We start from the raw sequence: 20,923 nt of genomic DNA on the forward strand, positions 1-20,923 counted from the left end.
TAAATTCTTCCAAGCATTTTTTCGTCATTTATATTATTATCTTATAACTTAAATATTTATATCAGTAGTTTCATCTCAAGAAAGACGATGAATTATAAAATTATGAATGTCTTCCAATACTGAAATAGGCCACTAGAGACAACGCAACTTTACAATAAAAAAGAATTAATGTCTTTATTAAAACGAATCATGTGGAGATAAACTCGTAATCAAGAAGTGAATTTAAGCAGTAAACGTCCACTCTAAATAAATGACAAACACAAAACACCATACATGAATATAATAATAATTATAATAATAATTATTATTACAAGTTATATATATATATATACATGTGTGTGTGTGTGTGTGTGTGTGTGTGTGGTGTTTTCGGGCGTGTTAATGTGACTGTCCCCTTACAATATTTTGTTGCCAGCCTTCCCCCCCCCCCCAGTCACATTTCCCTGGTTGGAAGTAAATTGATTATGACGAGGAAAGTAACATTAGCTGTTGACAGTGTTGCACCAAAGGACGTGATGTGTGCTACTTTTTGTATAAATGATAGGAAATTTAAGCAAAAAAATTATAATTGTTGAGACTTGATAGTTGTTTCCTTCATTTCATCGTGGGAAGAGGTTTTCTGAGACAGAGTGGGATTATTTTACAGATACATGAGAAAGGGTGGTTGTTTAAAGACAGAGACGTATTTTGCATATATTTTAAAAGTTCAGATAAAACGAGAATTTAGCCTTACTGTTATGAAAAGAAATAACGCAGTACAGGGAAAGAATAATTCTGCACATTTCTCGCACCTGGTAGGATGCAACACACATTCACAAGGTATTGCAGGAAGTCTATGAACGAGGATGAAGACGGATATGTGAAATTTGACTTACCTGCGGGTGAATTAGTGGATTCTAATATTCTTAAGGTTGATAATTTTTTTTTTCAGTCCACTTGATTCACAAATAGGCTAAATCACGAACCGACCTACAGTTTAATGTGCGATCCGATCCACTTTTTGACTCCATTGGGTATCGAACGCAAGGACCGTTCATTACAAGACCTCGACTTTATTACTACGCCATCGGGGAGGCACCCAATTTACACAAATATGTTGATTCCAATAACACGTTATATGCATAATTTCATAATGATGCACTTTTGGTGCATCTAAACATATTTTTTTCAACTATAGCATGTCTAAAAGAATCATTCAAATTGGGATTTTTATAACTTCAGGAGGCACGGCTCTGTAAATATGCGATTTGAACCAAATGCAGGTTTGCCTTCCATACGTGGTGGTTTTGTCACGTTTCTTCGCTTCGTAAAACATACACTTTTGCAGGAACGGCTTCTTGCATCCACCTGGGGCCTTGCTCTAGCTAAACAAAAAATATATTTGTTTAGCATAATCGAGGGTTACTTATTCCTGCCGAACTTACTAGAAAGCAAGGATTCTATTGGGATCATACGGCTTTGAATGACAGTATCAATGAAGATTTATGATGTACACTACTACTTATAATAATGAGCATAAAATATTAATCAGGAACTTTATTTTTCGTCAACTGGATGTAACATCCTTTTTTGTTATTCAGCAAATATTCAATTTATCACCTTTGTTGACATTAATTTCCTAGCCAGGACAGCTGTTTTTATGCAAATTTTGGCGATCTTAACTACACGTACGCTAGATATTAGCTAATATTCGTGCTGTTATATTACTATTCTTCTACCATCTTTGTAACATTTCATGTAATAACAATGATAGAATTAATTAATTTACATATTCAAGTGAATAGACCTATGAATTATATTAATGTATTAATTTAAACATTTGCTTAATTGTTGTCGTTAATCTTATTATTATTATTTTTTCCTCGGACACCTTCCCCGACATATATTTCTAGTTGCGTGCCTACCGAAGGATAAATTAGATCAAGCGGTGGTGGTACCGGACTTAGAGGCTAAAGGGAAAACAAAGAAGTATGTGCGTCATAAGCTGAGCATAAGAAACAGCACAATATCACAAAGAAACACTTTTTGAAACTTATGTCATAGAAGATGTTTAACAATATTAAGAACTATAAATGCTTTCTATTTGTAATATACTAAGTATTGAAAATTTAAATAGTCTTTTGTGTTCGTACTACACATTTAAAAACTTTCTTGTTGTTCCCAGCGCCAAGCTTAGAATTTAAAGAAAAAATGTACATTTTCATAGTGCACGGAAGTTCGACATTCAGAAAGAAAGAAGGTCTAGTGGAAAACATTTGAAGTCTTCCAAAAGGTTTAGCAGTAATGAAAAAGAGCACTGACTTATGTACGATGGATAGACAGTTGTATGAAAGCGAGAAAAACACAAGGTAGATTTCATAAGATACCTAGCAATTAGTAACCAAGAAACTGCATTTTTAACATTAATGTCTTCATGATTAACGAACCTTATTTATTCTCACCACGCAATGGGTAAAATATTTGGAGGTTTATCCCACTTTCCGGGAAAATATTGTGTTTCTGCTACTTTTGACTTTTGTTGGCATGATATCCCGGATCACTTTTACGAGACGAGACGAGACAAGACGAGACGGGACGAGACGAGACGAGACAGAACCCTTCGAGACGGGACAAACGAATATTTTCGAGACGAGACACGAGACGAGACAGCATTTTCACGAGACGGGACGGGACAGACCAAAGTCTCGTCTCGTCTCGTCTCGTGGGCAACACTAGGCCCAAGTTTCACTTTAAAGAAAAAAAACAGTAGGTTGGAAAATTGTTAAGAGATGTACTGAAATAACAACTTATAATGTATCTGTCACACATATATCAACCGTGACTACTGTTCTGAACTAATCATTATACAATTTTTGATTGTTTAAAATCATGTCTTAATAATATTTGGTTGAACATTGTTTGTTATGCTGTCTGAAGTTTGGTGGCTTCTTTTGTGGCTTTTACCCTTGTTGCCTGTTTTCAAACTGGATGTGTCATAGGCGTTGGCAACCATTCTCAATTCGCTGATCAATATTTTTAGAAAATTTGGCAAAATTTCGGTCCATTGAGCTCATGCCTGGCCACGCCAATGTCCAAGATATCAAACTCTTCTACATAATTTATTTATTTATTTGAATTGCAGTGTTCTATATTTTCTGATAAACATAAAACATGTCAACGGTAAAGTACATTGTAAAGGTACACAACAGAAAGCATAGTTACTAAAACAATGCATTATAATAATAATACTTAACATAAAATATCGGACTATCCAATACAAAAATAGGCTATGTGTAGACAAAAATTCAAATATTACAATGTAGATCGTATTATCTTTACACTAAACATTTCAGATCTGAACCACCACATACAAAACAAAATACAAAGAGATACTAATATAATGCATTATAATTTACATAAAATATTAAATTAATATAACCACAGTAAAATTCAAGGATGGAAGATGTAACTTCAAGACATAACCTAGGGGCTTGTCTTAATTGCATTATAAACTACAGTGAATTAAAATTCCTTTTGAAACTGAAGTTCCCATTCGTTCTGAGTATTTGAATGAGTTAATATTTAAAACAAAACATTCGGTAAATGGCTAATTAACATTAGAATAATTTTACAGTCCCTGTTTATTCATATATGTATAAAACATAATACAACAATTTACAGTATTCAATATGTGAGAAAATACACTAATTTATGTCCGTGATAAAATACCCAAAGTCTGTAAATAACTGATACTGTACAAAGTGCATTATGTTCTACCCTATCTTTGTCCGAAATTAATTACATGTCAAAAAAAGAAAGGAGAACATTAAGCAAAGCTATGTTCTTTTCACAGGCAGCTCTGGCACGGAATCGCTTCAGACTTTCTGCGACTAGACCACGACGGAACATCAAAGCAAAGCTGCTACAGAACAGCAAGGATTCCTCAAGATGTGGAAATGACTGCACGAAACCCCTAAGTCCCGTTGTCAATTACTTCAGGGAATACTGTGAACATTCCAGTTTTCATGGTCTCAGATATCTTGGGGAGAAGGATTTGTCCACATTTGAAAGGTGAGTTCCATTGCAGAAAATTAGAGCCAAAATAAAAGAAATCATGCTTTGGTAAGTTCTTTGTAACTGATCAGTGGTGACTGATCCATGTTGAATTGTTGGACCTTTATCCACTGTTTTAAGTTTCCATGTACCTACGTTTCAGGGACTTGTACTGTCCCCATCCTCAGGGTAGTGTGCTTATATCTAATTAGGCGTTATTAAGTAGTACTCAACAGGCCCGTATCCAGGATTTCCCTTTGGGGGGGGGGATAGATTCGAAAACGTAGAACAAAGGGAATATCCGAATGCTGTTGGGTTGATTGAATATTATACACACACACATTTAGGCCTCCCACTTACAGTCAGCAACAAAAGTTTCTTCTTAGAAATTTAAGTAATTACTTTGAATCGCTCATGGTGACCCCGAAGGAATTTTCGAGAAATCTACTGAACCAGAAAAAAAGCACAGGAATGAAGGAAACGATCAAATACTACTTAAAATATTATTGCACATTATTAATATATTTCATTGATTTCTTTCTATTTTGGATGTTTTGTTGACTGCATAATAAGTCACTGTTTACTCATGGACAAGTTCCGTTGTGTGAATCGAATAAAAAACATTTGTTATATTTTCCTGGTGAGAAAGAATTTTTAACATCATTGCCAGGTTCGGTCGAGTTTGGTGGGGAAAATTCCCTAAGCCCCCACTTTAACTTGCGCACTGCTTTAGGTTACTTTATCCTGATTCTGCTCTCTCTTTGAAGGATTTGTTGGTTGTGTTTCCTGGCTCTGTCGTTGGTGGCGTGTGTGTACCTCATCAGGCAGACCTATATAAAGTGGGAGACATCCCCTGTGATTGTGACATTCTCTGGGAACACGTTGCGGATCTCAGAAGTTCCTTTTCCAGCTGTCACGCTCTGCACAGAACTCAAAGTGAACAATTCCAAATTCAACTTGACGGAAATCAACGGGCGGTTGGACAGTTTGACCGATGCCGAGTGAGTGACAAAACCAATTGAGCCTCCTTATTCGTTGTTTTAAGAAAGTGTATTCCACTTCCGTATCGGAAACTAGTTATTAGCCTTTCAAATCATTGCACTCTCTCGCTCTATGTATCTATCTGTCTCTACACAGCGGCGGTGTTGGGGGGGGGGAAGGCACTTCATCCACATTTTGCCCGCACTATGCTAAACCTTATGTACGTACCATGGGGAAGTAAAATGTCATTGCCCCTGAAAAATGAACTAAATGCCAAAAAAAAGGGCCGGAAATGCAAAAAAAAAAAAAAAAAAAAAAAAAAAGCAAAATAAATACAATGTTTTCTGGTTCTAATCGAAGGGAAACTGATTACTATCAGGTTTAGCATTCAAGGCGCAGAAAAGATGATGATTTTCCATCAATTTCCAATCCCTAGTTATAACTTAATTATTACTATTTATTTAATATTAATAAATACTTTTGAAATACAACCAATACTCCGTAAACAATTTGGATCTAAATATTGACTTGATGTACATTAATTTATATTAACCATAAGAATATATTATAACTTTGGTATTTTTTTGAACTCTACTTGTGCATGTGTGTGTTTATGTATGTGATATTAATATAACTTCTACAAACTTTTCAACCAATGTTCTGTTTTGGCCGATTTTGAGTTGTTGTTTCTCTGATTATATATTAATATTATATATTATTAGTAAATCAATCAGACCGGTTTAACTAACTAACTAACTAACTCTCTAGCCTTCTTAAACCCGAAGGTTCATGGCTGCAGCAACACAGGCCTTCCATCTTTCCCTATCTTGAGCAAGATCTATATACTCTTTTCCATCCCTACCGATTTCCCTTAGGTCCATCTCAACGTTGTCCCTCCATCTTCGTCTTGGCCTTCCTACAGGTCTCTTACCATCAGGTTTCCCAACAATAATCCTGTAAACTCCTCTTTCCTCTCCCATTCGTGCCACATGGCCTGCCCACCTAAGTCTTCTTGATTTAATTATTCTAATAATATCTGGACATGAATACAAATTATGTAGTTCTAAATTATGTAACCTTCTCCATTCACCTGTCTCCTCATCCCTTTTAGGTCCAAAGATTTTCCTAAGGATCTTATTTTCAAATACTCTCAATTTATGTTCCTCTTTCAGTGTAAGGGACCAAGTTTCACATCCATATAATACTACTGGCAAAATTACGGTTTTGTATATTTTAACTTTTAGTTTCTTAGATATTAAACGAGAAGACAAAAGCTTATGAAGAGAGAAGTAACATGCATTTCCTGAATTAAGCCTACTTTTTATTTCCTCTTTAATATAATTTTCATTTGTTAATATTACTCCTAAGTATTTGAATTTGGAAACTGGTTCAAACGAGTTGTTATCAATAATTAGATTTTGATTATTACCTAACACTTGGTTTCGGCCTGTAAGCATATATTTAGTTTTCTCTTTGTTAACTTCCAAACCTATCTCTTTAGCAGTTTTGAAAAATATTTTAGCATTATTCTTAATTGTATTCATATCATCCCCCAGTAAGTCTACATCATCTGCATATGCTAACAACTGAGTCACACCATTTAATTTTAGTCCTTCTTTAGTTTCTTTTACCTTCCTAACAGCATATTCTAAGGCAAAATTAAAGAGCAATGGAGATAATGCATCTCCTTGTTTTAACCCATCATGAATTCTAAATTTGTCAGACATATTAATACCCACACGAATTTTACTTTCTGTTTCACTGTTGCATATTTTTATCATACTAACAAGCTTCTTAGGTATTCCAAACTCTACTAATATATTATATAATTTATCTCTTTTGACCGAATCATATGCTTTTTTGAAATCAACGAATAGCTGATGGACATTTTGATTATATTCCCACTTTTTTTCAAGTGTCTGTCTGATGTGAAAAATTTGATCTGTAGTTGATCTGTTACGTTTAAATCCACATTGATAATCACCTATAATTTCATTAGCATATGGGGTTAGTCTTGTTAAAATAATGTTAGATAATATTTTATATGTTGTTGAGAGTAGAGAAATTCCACGGTAATTATTGCAGTTCATTTTATCACCTTTTTTAAACACAGGAACAATTATGGATTCTTTCCACTGTTGAGGGATTTCTTCTTTATTCCATATTAAACAAATTAATTTATGAATTTGACATATTAATGAATTTCCACCATATTTAATTAACTCAGCTGGTATTAAATCAATGCCAGGTGCTTTGTTATTCTTTAGCCTTTTAATAGCATCTTTAACTTCAGTCAAGTTAGGTTCTGGAACTAAAGGTTCTGCTGTGTGTACTTCATTCACTTCTGATTTATCTCCTACATGGACATTTAAAAGGTCATTAAAGTAGTTCTTCCATCTATTTAGAATATCGCTTGGGTCAGCTAGAAAATCACCGTCTTTATCTTTTATCAAGTTTACTTTAGGTTGCCACCCCTTTCTAAACTCATTTACACCTTTATATAAATCTCTGATATTTTTATTTTTGCTGTTTGTTTCAATTTCTTTAATTTTGCTTTTCGAGTATTCTCTTTTTTTACTTCTAAACGTGCGGTTAACTTCTCGCTTTATTCTATTATAATTGTTTAGATTTGTATCATCAGAGTTATTTAACCACCTAAGTCTAGCCTGATTTCTTATTTCTATTAGATTATGACATTCATTATCAAACCATGGCTTACTTTTTCTCGGTTTATGGTATCCTATACTTTCTTTAGCTGCTGATTCTATTGCATTACGTATGTGCTCCCAATTCTTATTTACGTCTGTTTCATTTATATTTTCATCATCATTTAAATCCTGCAAAATATCAAATCTATTTGACAGTTTAATTTGGTAATCTTTCTTAATTCTTTCATCAGTAAACTTTCCTGTATCAAATTTTAGAACTTTTAGATTTTGTTGCTTATGATTTAACACTGAGAGTCTTTCTCTTAATTTAGCAATTACTAAATAATGGTCACTTGCACAGTCAGCACCTCTATGTGTACGAACGTCAATTATACTAGTATGTCTTCTCTTATCAATGAGAATATGATCTATCTGATTATGAGTTTTACCATCTGGAGAAGACCAGGTATATTTATGGATATGTTTATGTTTAAAAGTGGTACTTTTCACAATTAAATTCTTTGAGGTTGCAAAAGTAATCAATCTTATACCATTATCATTACTTAATTCATGAAGACTTTCTTTACCAATTGTGGGTTTAAATATATCTTCTTTGCCAATCTGTGCATTACAGTCACCTAACAGAATTTTCATATCATACTGAGAAAATTTATCAAAGACCTGTTCTAACTCTGTATAAAAATCATCTTTAGTATTATCATCTTTATCTTCCGTTGGTGCATGTATGTTTATTAAAATAATTTTACACCACCTACCCTGTAAAACTGCATATGATATCCTATCATTAATAAATTCTACTGTTTTAAGAGCCGAGATAATTCTATTATTTATAAAAAAAGCCTGTTCCAAAATTATGATTTTCAGTACCACCATAGAAAAAAGTATAATTTTTAGTTTTACAATTCCCTTCTCCTGGCCACCTAACTTCCTGGACAGCTACTACATCTAATTTATACTTAACTATCTCATTAACTGTACACTGAAATGCCCCAGGCCGGTAAAGACTCAGAACATTCCAGGTGCCTAATTTAATATCCTTATTCCTAATGTAGATCTTATCCTTAGTCCAGGGACCTCCCAAAGTAGTCCCCACCCGGAGATCCGAACGGGGGACTATTTTACCTCCGGAATATTTTACCTTGGGAACATCCATGGCCTTATATTGCTGATTCTTGACATGGCTTTTTACAGTGCAGAGTTGTCAGCTCTACGCCTAATCAGACCGGTTTGCACCCGTTAAATCCTTCCGATGTGCGGTCATGTTTAGAGATAATACATATTAGCATTATGTGTACTATTAATAAGTATAAATATATATCTTGTTTTTATTTCTATTTGTGATGCTGAACGCTATTGTAAGATCGACATGGAATAGAAATATGAAATTGCTAGATAATGCACTTTCTTTGAACGTCAGTGTGTGTGGGTAGTAAACAGCACACATATTATTTTCTTTTGTCCCACTTCTTTAATTTTACTTTCTAGTTCACTTTATATTTTCGCTTATCTGTAGAAAGAGAGAGAGAGGGAGAAGTACGCAGTCAGAATGAAAACAAAGTAAATAAATAATTTGTAGCATTTGCTGAAATAGTTCACTTTCATTTCAGGTCCGTGAACCTTTCAAAGTTGTCTATGATATGCGATGGAATTCAAGGCAACGACGAAGAAATCTCAGATGCAGAAACGATTAAATTCTTGGTAGAGGTAAATATCAACCAATGTTTTTCAATTATGTCCATATATACCTCCTAAGAAATATCTTAGATTGATTGATTGATTTGCTTTAAAAGCAAAGTAAAATAAACCAAACTAATAAATCTGATAAATTATTTCACAATAATTATAAATTACTACATTCGAAAATAATATTAGATGCACAATGTTAAATATTAATGTAAAATATATTTCATTTTAAGGACTATTTTCGTGGTGTTATTACCACAACAGAAATAAACATTTAATATAATAAATTTCAGGAGATGTATTGTACTTACGCGAAAGAATTAAAGAAGAAACATAATACGTTAAAAGATAAATACGTATAATATTCTCTAAAAAAAATAGAACAAAGTGCGATGCTGTAATATATTACTTAATTATGAAACACACAAAGCCATATAATGTATGCAAAAATTCTTACATTCTCCGTAGAGTTAACCATGTACAGTCTTAGAAAAAAATACCTGGGCCACGGGACGTAGAATTTCGTAACGTCTTAAGCCTGTTGTTTATGCAACCCAAATAACAAAATATTCGCTTAAGTTTGCCTGGTGATTCTGAGTTCTCGGGAAGGATTGAGCTTTGATAGCATGAGTCACATGACTCGTGCCCCAGCCACAACAAACAGCTGGGTGCTACGATGCCTCCAGAAGAAAATTTCAGGAACTGGTTTCTTGACGAAGCTACTCGTAAGGAAATACTATTCTTTCAAGTGATATTAGAGTCATCGTCAAGAAGGTTCGCTGAAATGATGCTTCTCATCACAGACCACATGCCACACGTTAATTGTTTAAGTCCAGTTCATGCACTGGACCTACAGATTAAAATGGGATCCGAACCAAATCCTCTCTATTTGGTATTGAATTCGGAAGGCTTTCATTACATGGCGAAGACGTTACCACTACGACATCAGAGAGGCAATGGAACCCCTTGAGAAATAGATAAGCGAAAATTGCTACTTGACAAACCATATTTTCCCGTAAATTTAAAAAATAAGACAATATTTTGTACTGACAGTTTCGAACCGTGGGAGAGGCATATATTTTTTTGTACCATCGTCCATTTCACGAGTTTATAATTCTTTCTCACCGACACGAGTAACGCGAGTGGTAGAAGAAAAGCGAAGTAAAATAACTGAAACAGAAATAAAAGGAAAAAGCGAAATAAATTTTATTCATAATATTCTGCAGTCACTTGAGTTGTATTCACGGGATGCTATCTTTAAAGAAAGCCGTGGTCTCTTCCTTGTCTTTTTTGCTTCCTTTGTGCTCTTGCTTCCCCCGTCACGATTGGTCTAAAACTAATTAATGCGACGTTAATTAAACAATCCAAACAACGAAACAATGCACAATCAACTGCACAAAACAACATTCCAAATGTTTTCGAATCGGAAAACAATTGAGATGCTGTAAAATGACTTAAGATGCAGTAATAAAGTGGGAATTCGGTACCGTATAGAATTGAATCGGTAGAGATGTTCGATTTGATTGGATGTTTGTTATTTAGATTTGCTATTCTTTCACTTTTGGCAAATAGCGACGATGAAGATGAGTGATGCTGTGATGAAATTGATGAAGGGACACTTACCAAGGACACCCACGCCCAAGTCGAGATTCTAACCAGGGACCCATGGCATCGTAGCGGGCTGTGCTAACCACTCCTCCATGGAGTGGACATTATAGCATATTTTGTGTGCTCAATTGGGATCAATCAATGGAATGAATAGGCATATTATATGATTAATAAATTCATATCATAATACCACGTCATATTATTCGGCACGAAGTAACATCAGAGACATTCAATCTTGCATTTTTGCCTTTCAACTAATTCTTTGAATTCAGGTTAATCACAACAATAAGATAAATTATGAAGCAAATGATAGTTATTACGAATTACCTGACAGAAACAACATTAAGCAGGCTCGGTGGTCAAGCTCATTAAGTGATTGACATTCGATATCGTCGCCAAAGTTCCCGGGTTTGAGTACCGTCCTTGTCGGGGGTGTTTGACTATTTCGTCATCAATTTCATGTAATGGTCACTCGTCCTTATCGTCGCGATCATCGAACAGGGAATAAAAATTATAAAAATAAATAGGATGGAAGAGTACTTACTTCATCTCTCACGAAATCTCCTACAAAACCGGAATATATAAAATACATGTATATTCATTCACATACATTTTCGATTTCTATATTTAACTAATCGAGACCGAGAACGGGAGAGCAATTTTCAATTCGACAAACCGAGAGACGGAGAAACTGTAAAGTCTCGTTTCTTCTTGGCACCTCCGTAATCGAGTTGTTCTGTTTGTCATTGGCTTTGTATTGACAATTATTGTCATTATTCTTCCCCTGCAGGTAAACCATAACGATGAATTATGATGAAATGAAGCAGATAAAAGGGCAAGAACAAGAAAGTCATGCCTGTTCGGGACTCCAACCCAGAACCTTACGTAACGAGATTTGAAATTCTGGAGAAGGCGTCCGTGTTTCGCTTGGTTTTTTCTTTCCTCTACTTCCCTTATATTATCATACATGTATAATAAAAATGGATCTGATACGATATGTTGCGATTCATAATTGTGCTGGTTAGATGCTACAGATGTGAACTCCAAACTGCAATATATTATTCCCTTTTGTTTCGTATCTGGTTGAACATGAAATTTTCTTACACTGTGACAATTTCTTTCTTAGTTTTGGTTTGGTGCACAGATATGCTAATCTGGACTCGACCTTCAGTTTAAAGTGGGATACTAACCACTATGTGCATCCACCGTGTATCAAACCCGGGATCCACTGATTACAAGGCGACGACGTTATCACTACGCCATCGAGGAGGCCCCATGACAAAATGTTATTCACTCGATCTCTACCATAATTTATTTCAGCATTTACATTTTCGTTTTCTTCTTCTTTTTTCCTTTTGTTAACTACTCTTATACAACTCTTTTTGCGTCTTCGAATTGCTTCTTGTTTCAGGAAAAAATAATACATGCAGGCTGTATAAAAATCCTCCGTTCAAATAGATAAAACGTTCACTCTCGAGAACTAATTTACATGTTTATCACTAACGTAACCATTAGGAAACTATTGAAATGTTAACTGATATAACTGCAGATGAAACAATACTTACAGCCACTAACGAAATATCTATTCTTGTGTAGCCTCACAGACAACAAGTATCTGGTGAGTCATTCACTCTTGCTGACTACGGGCGAAGGTCACTGAACTAAAGGGTGGTGGCAAGCAAGCAGGCTTCTGCTCTACCAAAGACGAGGTCACGTGTTCCAGTTATCAATGGCGTACGAAATAAGGAGGAACACAGCTATCTGACGTATGATTTGGTCCCGTCATTGCACGTAGAACACTTTATCGTCGTGGCTTGAAGTTCCCTCAGGGCACTCCTACGTAAAGGCTTCTCAGCTAGAAGGATATCTTCCCCATTGAGTGGAGGAAAAGTGGGTGCGTATAGAGGTCCTTCAACTTTCGTATTCTTTTTCATTTCAGAACCCGTGCTGTATCGTCGACTTAATCCAATCTATCCGATGTAGGTTTTAGGTTCTGTTTCTGTTCGGTTATTTCACGTTGTCTTCCTGCTTATGTTATTCGCGACGAAGGTTCTGGATTCGATAATCTGGACAATAACGGGATTGTGTTGGTTGCTTGATTTGGTGTCTTAAGTCCACTTTATGTCCTGTTAGGCTAATCGTGAATGGACCTACAGTTTAAAGGGGGATCCGAACCACTATGTTCCTCCACCGAGTATCGAACCCGGGATCCCTTAATTACAAGGCGCCCACGATCCCACTCCGCCATCGGGGATTGTGTTCGCAACGAATGAATCAAATTTGAGTGATATGATATGCAACCATTGGAAGACTATTGAAAGAAAAGCAATGGGAACCTGCCAGTTTTTCTACTGCAGACAGGAAACCATAAACATGGAAGAGAAGCTTATATTCTATGAAACCTGACGCTATGTGCTCGAATACTGGCTAAATATAATCCATAGAGGCATAGCAACGTTAAACAACCTCTTATATGATACATATAGGTTTAAAAAGGTCAAAATACAAAGATTGTGTGCGCCTCACTGATGGCGTAGTGGTAAGGCCTTGTAATCAAGGGGTCTCGGGTACGATACCAGGTGATCGCACATAGTGGTTCGGATCCCACTTTAAACTGTATGCATTTCAGATTAGTCTATCTGTGCCGGTGACTCAGTCGGTAACGCGTCTGACTACCATGCTATAGGCCCCGGGTTCGATCCCCGGCCGATTCAAGCCCGGGAACTTTTCTAACGTTGGAAGCGACCCCTGCGCCCACCCAGCGTCGAATGACATGGGTACCTGGGGGAAACCCTGGGTGTAAAGGCGGTCAGGGGCGTGATGCTGATCACATCACCCACACTCACGAACGAATCAAGAAAGTGTGGGGCGGCGTGATGCTGATCACATCACCCCCACACACGAACGAATCAAGAAAGTGTGGGGCGTTACCCCCACACCCCCTATACGATTTCATGGCGTAGCGCTAAGCACAGGTGAGAACTTTACCTTTTTTTTTTTTTTTTTTTTGCATAAAGTGGACTTACAACAAAATTTAAACTTGCGATAAAGATTATTATAAGGTATTAAAGAATTGGGTCTAACTCATTTTTTTATTGTTTACCAATGACATTGTTAACTAATATTCTTAATTTCAGTTCCAAGATGAAATCGGCTACGAAATAAAAGGAGTGGGTTCATATTTCTGTTACGAAATTCCACTTTTGTAGTAGACCTGTGCCACACTAAGATGTGACATAATAAACAAATCTGAGACACTTTCAAGGTATTAAATTGCTATCTACGTATTTGGGAATAATCTTTCAATATAATACTTTTTTTGGACGCGTCAAATCATAGTATTTAATTCCTGTTTTAGCAGCTTTAAGAAACCTGATTTTTTTGGGGGGGGGGTTACAAATGCCCTTTCTGCTCCCGTCAAGTTACGCCTATGACAAACAGGAATTCAAAGTAAAAGACTGTCCCGACTAAATAGGGAGACACGTCTGATAGATTTACAATTGGGAAAATCATAATTAAGCGTTTAGTTGAAAACAACCTATTTTCATATATTGCATGCAGCTCTACTTTTTCTGCAATGTGGATCAAGAACTGGGGACGTGGAGAAGCACAACACTCCACGTAACCAATAGTCACGTGACCCTCTTTGCTTTCCTGCCATGTTGACCTTCGCGTGGAACACATTTCTCGGTGTTAAGACAGGCAAAATCACCCGATCATCGAAGGGTGCAATATGTGTTGCCTACCCTCCTGCATTACTTGCTCCTATTAAAGCCTTATGGGGAAGAACTTTTTTCCATGACTGTACATGTATATATGTATGTATATATAGCTATGATGTAAGAGAATCTCTTTCAGGTTGGGATATCTTGTGACAACCTTATAGCATATTTTGAATTCATGGATGATGATACACCAGAAGAAAATATTTTCCCTTTCTTGACTGAGGAAGGTATCTGCTGTACGTTCAACATGCTTAGTCCAAAAGATATGTACACGGACACAACGTAAGTATCCTTATTGTTTATAAGTTATATTCGTGTATGAAGTTTTTCACAATGATAGAAATTTTAATATTTATCTCTTTCCATTGATTAGGCATGGTCTTAGAAATAAGAAAAAGTTATCTTAATATTAAAGATTCACTAATAATTTTGATAGTGATTGTCAATATAATGTAGGTGATGATATTGTACGTAGCTTACTTTTCAGACATGAAGTTGAAGCGTTCCAAACCCTTCCATATTCTTTGGTTGAAAGTGAAAGGGTTATCTGTCTCTCCACCATTTTGGTTTACTCATAAAATTGCCTGGTTGATGGCTATTGTTTTTCGCACTTTAAATCTAATTTAGAATTGAATTATTAGAATATTAAAATACGAATCTCTATGATAGTGAAATGTGAAAAGGAAACCTGATTTATCATGTGAAAACCCACAGATACTACTCAAATATGTTTTTGCTGTAGTAGAAGTTACTCTCTTTTTATTTCCAGCATTTTAATAATTACAACAATGTGATGTTATCAAATAATTATACAATATAGTGCGTTCAAGTTGCTGACTATATTTTACAGTAATCTATGTAGAAGCTCTCGTCGTCTTACTATTATTATAAAGACTAACGTTAACTTAACAACGTACTTTATTGTACAACACGAAGTATAACAAGAACAAGAAGTTACAAGCAACGATCTTGGTTACCAGGACCGTTCACTGTCGGCCATGTTGCCGTTATCAGTGGTGCCAGTTCCTTCTGTCTGAAGGCACTGTTGAGTACGCATATATTACAACAATTATACCTCAAATGTATTTGTTTCTAATTCGAGATTGCAAGCGTTTATTTCTGGCCTTACATTTTGTATCTGTTATATATATCTCGAAATTAAAATTTTTACGAAACAGAACGTTTTCCTTTCGTTTCCTAGTGAAACGATGCGCTGTATTACAATTAATAAGAGTTAATATTAAAATATGTACATACATATCAAATAATATATTGGACACGACTCTTCTGGAATTTTCTTGCCTTTTAAAATGTAAACAGACGAAAATCGTGAATGGGTAGTCAGCTCTCCCAACTGGGGATACTTCTGTCAGAACAATCGAATCCGCAAGACACGACAAATAATAATAAACAAATATAAAAGTAAAAACGAGAACCACAAGGCACGATAGACACCATCTGGGACAACAACGCATCTACACTTCAAATGAAGAGAATAGAGTGCGTCTTTATTTAAGCAGGTTATAATATGTACTATTAAAGAGTAGTAAATAATTTAGTTCACGCTTGAAGGAAAAATATAGTAAACAATCTGGAAAAAATCAAACGAAACGGAATGGTCTGTTACCATTTGTAACGAGAAGGACCAGGAAAGTTCCAGATATTCACGAACCACCACATCGTTCCGGTCCGCTCCGGTCTAATTCGAGGTTTCACAAATTAGCATCATGTGTAAATAAGTGTAACTTTAGTCGTACATATGTAAAAAAAAAAAAAAAGGTAAAGTGCTCCCCTGTGCTTAGCACTACGCCATTAAGGCGTATAGGGGGTGTGGGGGTAACGCCCCACACTTTCTTGATCCGGTCGTGAGTGGGGGTGATGTGATCAGCATCACGCCCCTGACCGCCTTTACCCCCCAGGGTTTCCCCCAGGTACCCATGTTATTCGACGCTAGGTAGGCGCCGGGGCCGCTTCCATCGTTAGAAAAGTTCCCCGGGATCGAACCCGGGACCTTCAGCATGGTAGTCAGACGCGTTACCGACTGAGCCACCGCGGCCATATTATATTAATATATAACTAAAGTGATATGATATGTCAGGGGCAACCGTGGATTGTAGCTTTCCTACAAACCTAGTTTAGCCTCGAGAAACTGAAGAAGGAAACCTCATGCAAGATGGCTGGCCACGGGATTTGAACCTCTCACTTTCGGAATGCGAGTCACTGTGACTCACTATCAATTGATATGAAACATGTGCTACACATTTGTAGTGTTGTCTCTGTATTCATATTAACCTCTACAAGAATAGTTAGGCCTATACTTACGATGTCGTTCAGAATGTGTGTTTGGTTTGAATAGCATAGATGTGCTATACAAATGTGATTAATTCGTTTACAGGACCGTTTACAGTCTGGCTGAACATAAGTATTGGAAAAGAGTGAGAAATTGGACTCTGGATGGTGGCTACGACGTCGAAGATTCCCTGTCTTTACCTGTTTATCCGCATCGAGCTTTGGGGTCAGGCATGAACAATGGATTGCGAATCACAATTAAGGCCAACGTTAAGGAAATGGACAAAACATGCAGTTCACCTGAAATGGGATTTAAGGTACGCTCACCGGCAATAAATATGAAATACTCGCTTTCCTGCGTTATGTGTGTTGCCTAACTCTACGGATGAATATATTGACGGAAAAATTGCCTAATATTATATTTGCTTTGGTTGTAGAGTGGGATATGCATAAGTATTACCAAGCAAATTGTCCATCACTATGTTCATTCTCCTTGTCTTCAAGACGGAAAAATTGCCTAATATTATATTTGCTTTGGTTGTAGAGTGGGATATGCATAAGTATTACCAAGCAAATTGTCCATCACTATGTTCATTCTCCTTGTCTTCAAGAATTGAAACGAATCGCGAAACGGGTTGCATAAGAAAAAAACATTTCTTTGGGGATTCAGAGAAATTAATGGAAAAAGCCATGCACAGTTTGCCGAGCAATAGTTGTGCATTCAACTACTCCGTTTCTGACGCAGCTCGTTGCAATTTTCTTCCAAGAAAACATATACTGAACTTTCTTTTTTGTTTGTTTGTTAGAAACCATGTTAATACATTCAGATATATAATATGTTACATTTTTTATATATTTTCTCACATTTATGAATATTTTTCTGTAAAGAAAAAGTATACATTGTAATGACAGTTTCTAAAAATATTTTCAATACCTAACATAGAAGTAATTAATGAAAAATCACCGAAAATCTTTTTCTTGGAATGACCACTAAACCTACCGCGAAATTAGTTTGGTATTGACGCTTGTGAAGCACGTGAAGAAACCGGGTCTACGTCACTGCGGGAGGATAGGTTGCTGTCATGCGAACCAATCAAAATCTTCCCAGTGCTTCACCCAAGCCCTGGTTACCTAGCAACAGAAAACGTTTATCACGGTGTTGCCGCTTATCGGGCGATTCTTCCTGCGATCAGTTTTCATGTTGTTGGGAGAGGACGTGTTGTTTGTTTGTTGCGTTGCGTTGCTGTGATATTTTAACCAGTCCGTTTGTTTAGTGTTTACTGAATTAAGCGTATTCTTTGTTGTATATAGCGTGTTGTTTTAGTGTGTTATTTTTTTGTACATATTTTCTGTGTTTTGCTTGTGTGTGTCGTGTGCTTGTGTGAAGAATGTCAAACACAGTAGACAATACACGAGATGACAATGGGCCTCCCCGATGGCGCAGTGGTAGCGTCATCGCCTTGTAATCAAGGGGGTCCCGGGTTCGATACCCGGTGGAAGCACATAGTGGTTCGGATCCAACTTTAAACTGTAGGTCCAGTCCCGATTAGCCTTACTGTCCATAAAGTGGGCTTCAACCACCAACTCAAACCAACTCGAGATGACAATGTACCAAAGAGGTCATGCACTAAAATAAAGAAAGCCTTCGGTAAAGGAATTCCTCTCAAAAGCCAAACGCAGAAGATGGTTTATTCTGTGCGCAAGTGTTCTGAGCAACTAAATATATGCTTACAGGCCGAAACCAAGTGTTAGGTAATAATCAAAATCTAATTATTGATAACATCTCGTTTGAACCAGTTTCCAAATTCAAATACTTAGGAGTAATATTAACAAATGAAAATTATATTAAAGAGGAAATAAAAAGTAGGCTTAATTCAGGAAATGCATGTTACTTCTCTCTTCATAAACTTTTGTCTTCTCGTTTAATATCTAAGAAACTAAAAGTTAAAATATACAAAACAGTAATTTTGCCTGTATTATTATATGGGTGTGAAACTTGGTCCCTTACATTGAAAGAGCAACATAAATTGAGAGTATTTGAAAATAAGATCCTTAGGAAAATCTTTGGACCTAAAAGGGACGAGGAGACAGGTGAGTGGAGAAGGTTACATAATTTAGAACTACATAATTTGTACTCATGTCCAGATATTATTAGAATAATTAAATCAAGAAGACTTAGGTGGGCAGGCCATGTGGCACGAATGGGAGAGGAAAGAGGAGTTTACAGGATTCTTGTTGGAAAACCAGATGGTAAGTGACCTGTAGGAAGGCCAAGACGAAGATGGAGGGACAACGTTGAGATGGACCTAAAGGAAATTGGTAGGGATGGAAAAGAGTATATAGATCTTGCTCAAGATAGGGACAGATGGAAGGCCTGTGTTTCTGCAGCCATGAACCTTCGGGTTTAAGAAGGCTAGAGAGTTAGTTAGTTAGCAAGTGTTTTGAGCAAGAGAAAAACAATGGGGGTCGAATCATTTCTGTAAATAAAGTTCTGGACAGTCAGTACTGCTGCTGCTGTCGGCGTGTCTAAGAACAGTACACTATTGTTACCATAGGGAAAGAGAAATATAATGTGGTGGAAATAAATCAATGCGAGGCTTCAAAATTGGAAACCCCAGGCAAGAAGAGGAATATCAGTAAACGCGTGACAAATTTAGGTACCTTTCAGCAAGACGATATTCGTCGCCATATTTACACTTATTATAGGAGGAAAGATCATCATACTGTTGGCAAACTGCGCGTTTCGTTGAAAGATTCGGGACTTTTTCGAGGTGAGGAAACGTCTTTAAGGACAGTCATTAAATCTCTGGGATTCTCCTTCAAAAAAATTAATGGACGCAAAATACTGATGGATCTTTCTTTATGAGATGTACTTATCTTTCTTTATGCATATTTTAAACAAATGTATATAAAGTAAAGTATGGAGGCATATGGGGATGTGGAGACAGGGCTCCACACATTCTCGACCTCGACCTAGGCCATATTATGGAGGTGATGTGGTTCACCGACCGCCTTTACCCCAGGTTTGCCCCAGGTAGCCTACTCACTTGGGCTGAGTCGACCCCGGAGCCGCTCGGGATATTTGAAAAAGTTCCACAAACTACCACAGGTCTCCCGCGTGAAAGTCAGACGCCTCACAAACTGGACTTTTGTGCACTTCAGTTGCGGTATAATTGAAAGATGGGCAGACTTTAACGGCGACTTCGGAAAGAAATGGTTATTGCAAGTGTATATATTCAATAATTTCAGAATGGGTTGAAAAGGTAACCTGTAAACAATGCTCTTTTCGTTAATTCTTTCATGTTGTAAGGGAGATGGAAATGAAGAGAGAAAACAATAACACATTTCATTATTGTTGTTCCTTTTCATAACACGTTTTCCCTACACAGCGTCAGACGGCTGCACTGCGTACCGTACAGTACCGCACCGCACGATATGGCAACACCGTGACGCGTGTTCCTCCAGCTCTCAATACCAAACTAATTTTGCGGCAGGTTTGACTGCCAAATCCGAAGTGGAATCCTCGTAAAGAATTTCCACGTTATGCACATAAATGGTTCAATGCTAATTTCAAGAGAGTAAGCAAAAGTGCAACTTAATATGACACGAGAACAAGTAAGATTCAGCAACGTTGAAAGCGTGTCATCTATCGGTTGGTAGATGACATGGCGTGATTATAGCCAATCGTTGATTTACAATACAACTGCAACTGCATACTAAACGACGGGCTATACCATCAACAGTCTTATTCGACAGTAAAGTTGAAGTCCTGATTCGAACGCCACTTTACTTCAAAGAAAGTTCCGAAAGATCAGTTCCCTCTGTTACAGGAGTAAACACGTCTGCGTGGAGCCCAGTATATTCTCAAATCTCTCTCACCAATAGCGTCCGTTTTAGGTAATGACATATCTTGTCACGTTCACGTAGAGTAAATGA

General features: G+C 36.7%; 1 protein-coding gene across 1 annotated transcript in view; it reads left to right on the forward strand.

Moving 5' to 3' along the window:
• The window catches only part of LOC145990544 (pickpocket protein 28-like), a 57,925-nt gene that overhangs the window by 13,144 nt on the left and 23,858 nt on the right, over positions 1 to 20,923 (forward strand). The window contains exons 2-6 of the mRNA XM_083126238.1: positions 3,833 to 4,050; positions 4,800 to 5,033; positions 9,290 to 9,386; positions 14,832 to 14,980; positions 17,094 to 17,304. Coding sequence (XP_082982364.1) covers positions 3,833 to 4,050; positions 4,800 to 5,033; positions 9,290 to 9,386; positions 14,832 to 14,980; positions 17,094 to 17,304 — 909 coding nt within the window. The remainder of the gene's footprint in view (positions 1 to 3,832; positions 4,051 to 4,799; positions 5,034 to 9,289; positions 9,387 to 14,831; positions 14,981 to 17,093; positions 17,305 to 20,923) is intronic.

The sequence above is a fragment of the Lepisma saccharinum genome, chromosome 7, assembly GCF_977018435.1.
Source record: "Lepisma saccharinum chromosome 7, izLepSacc3.1, whole genome shotgun sequence".
Taxonomy (NCBI): domain Eukaryota; kingdom Metazoa; phylum Arthropoda; class Insecta; order Zygentoma; family Lepismatidae; genus Lepisma; species Lepisma saccharinum.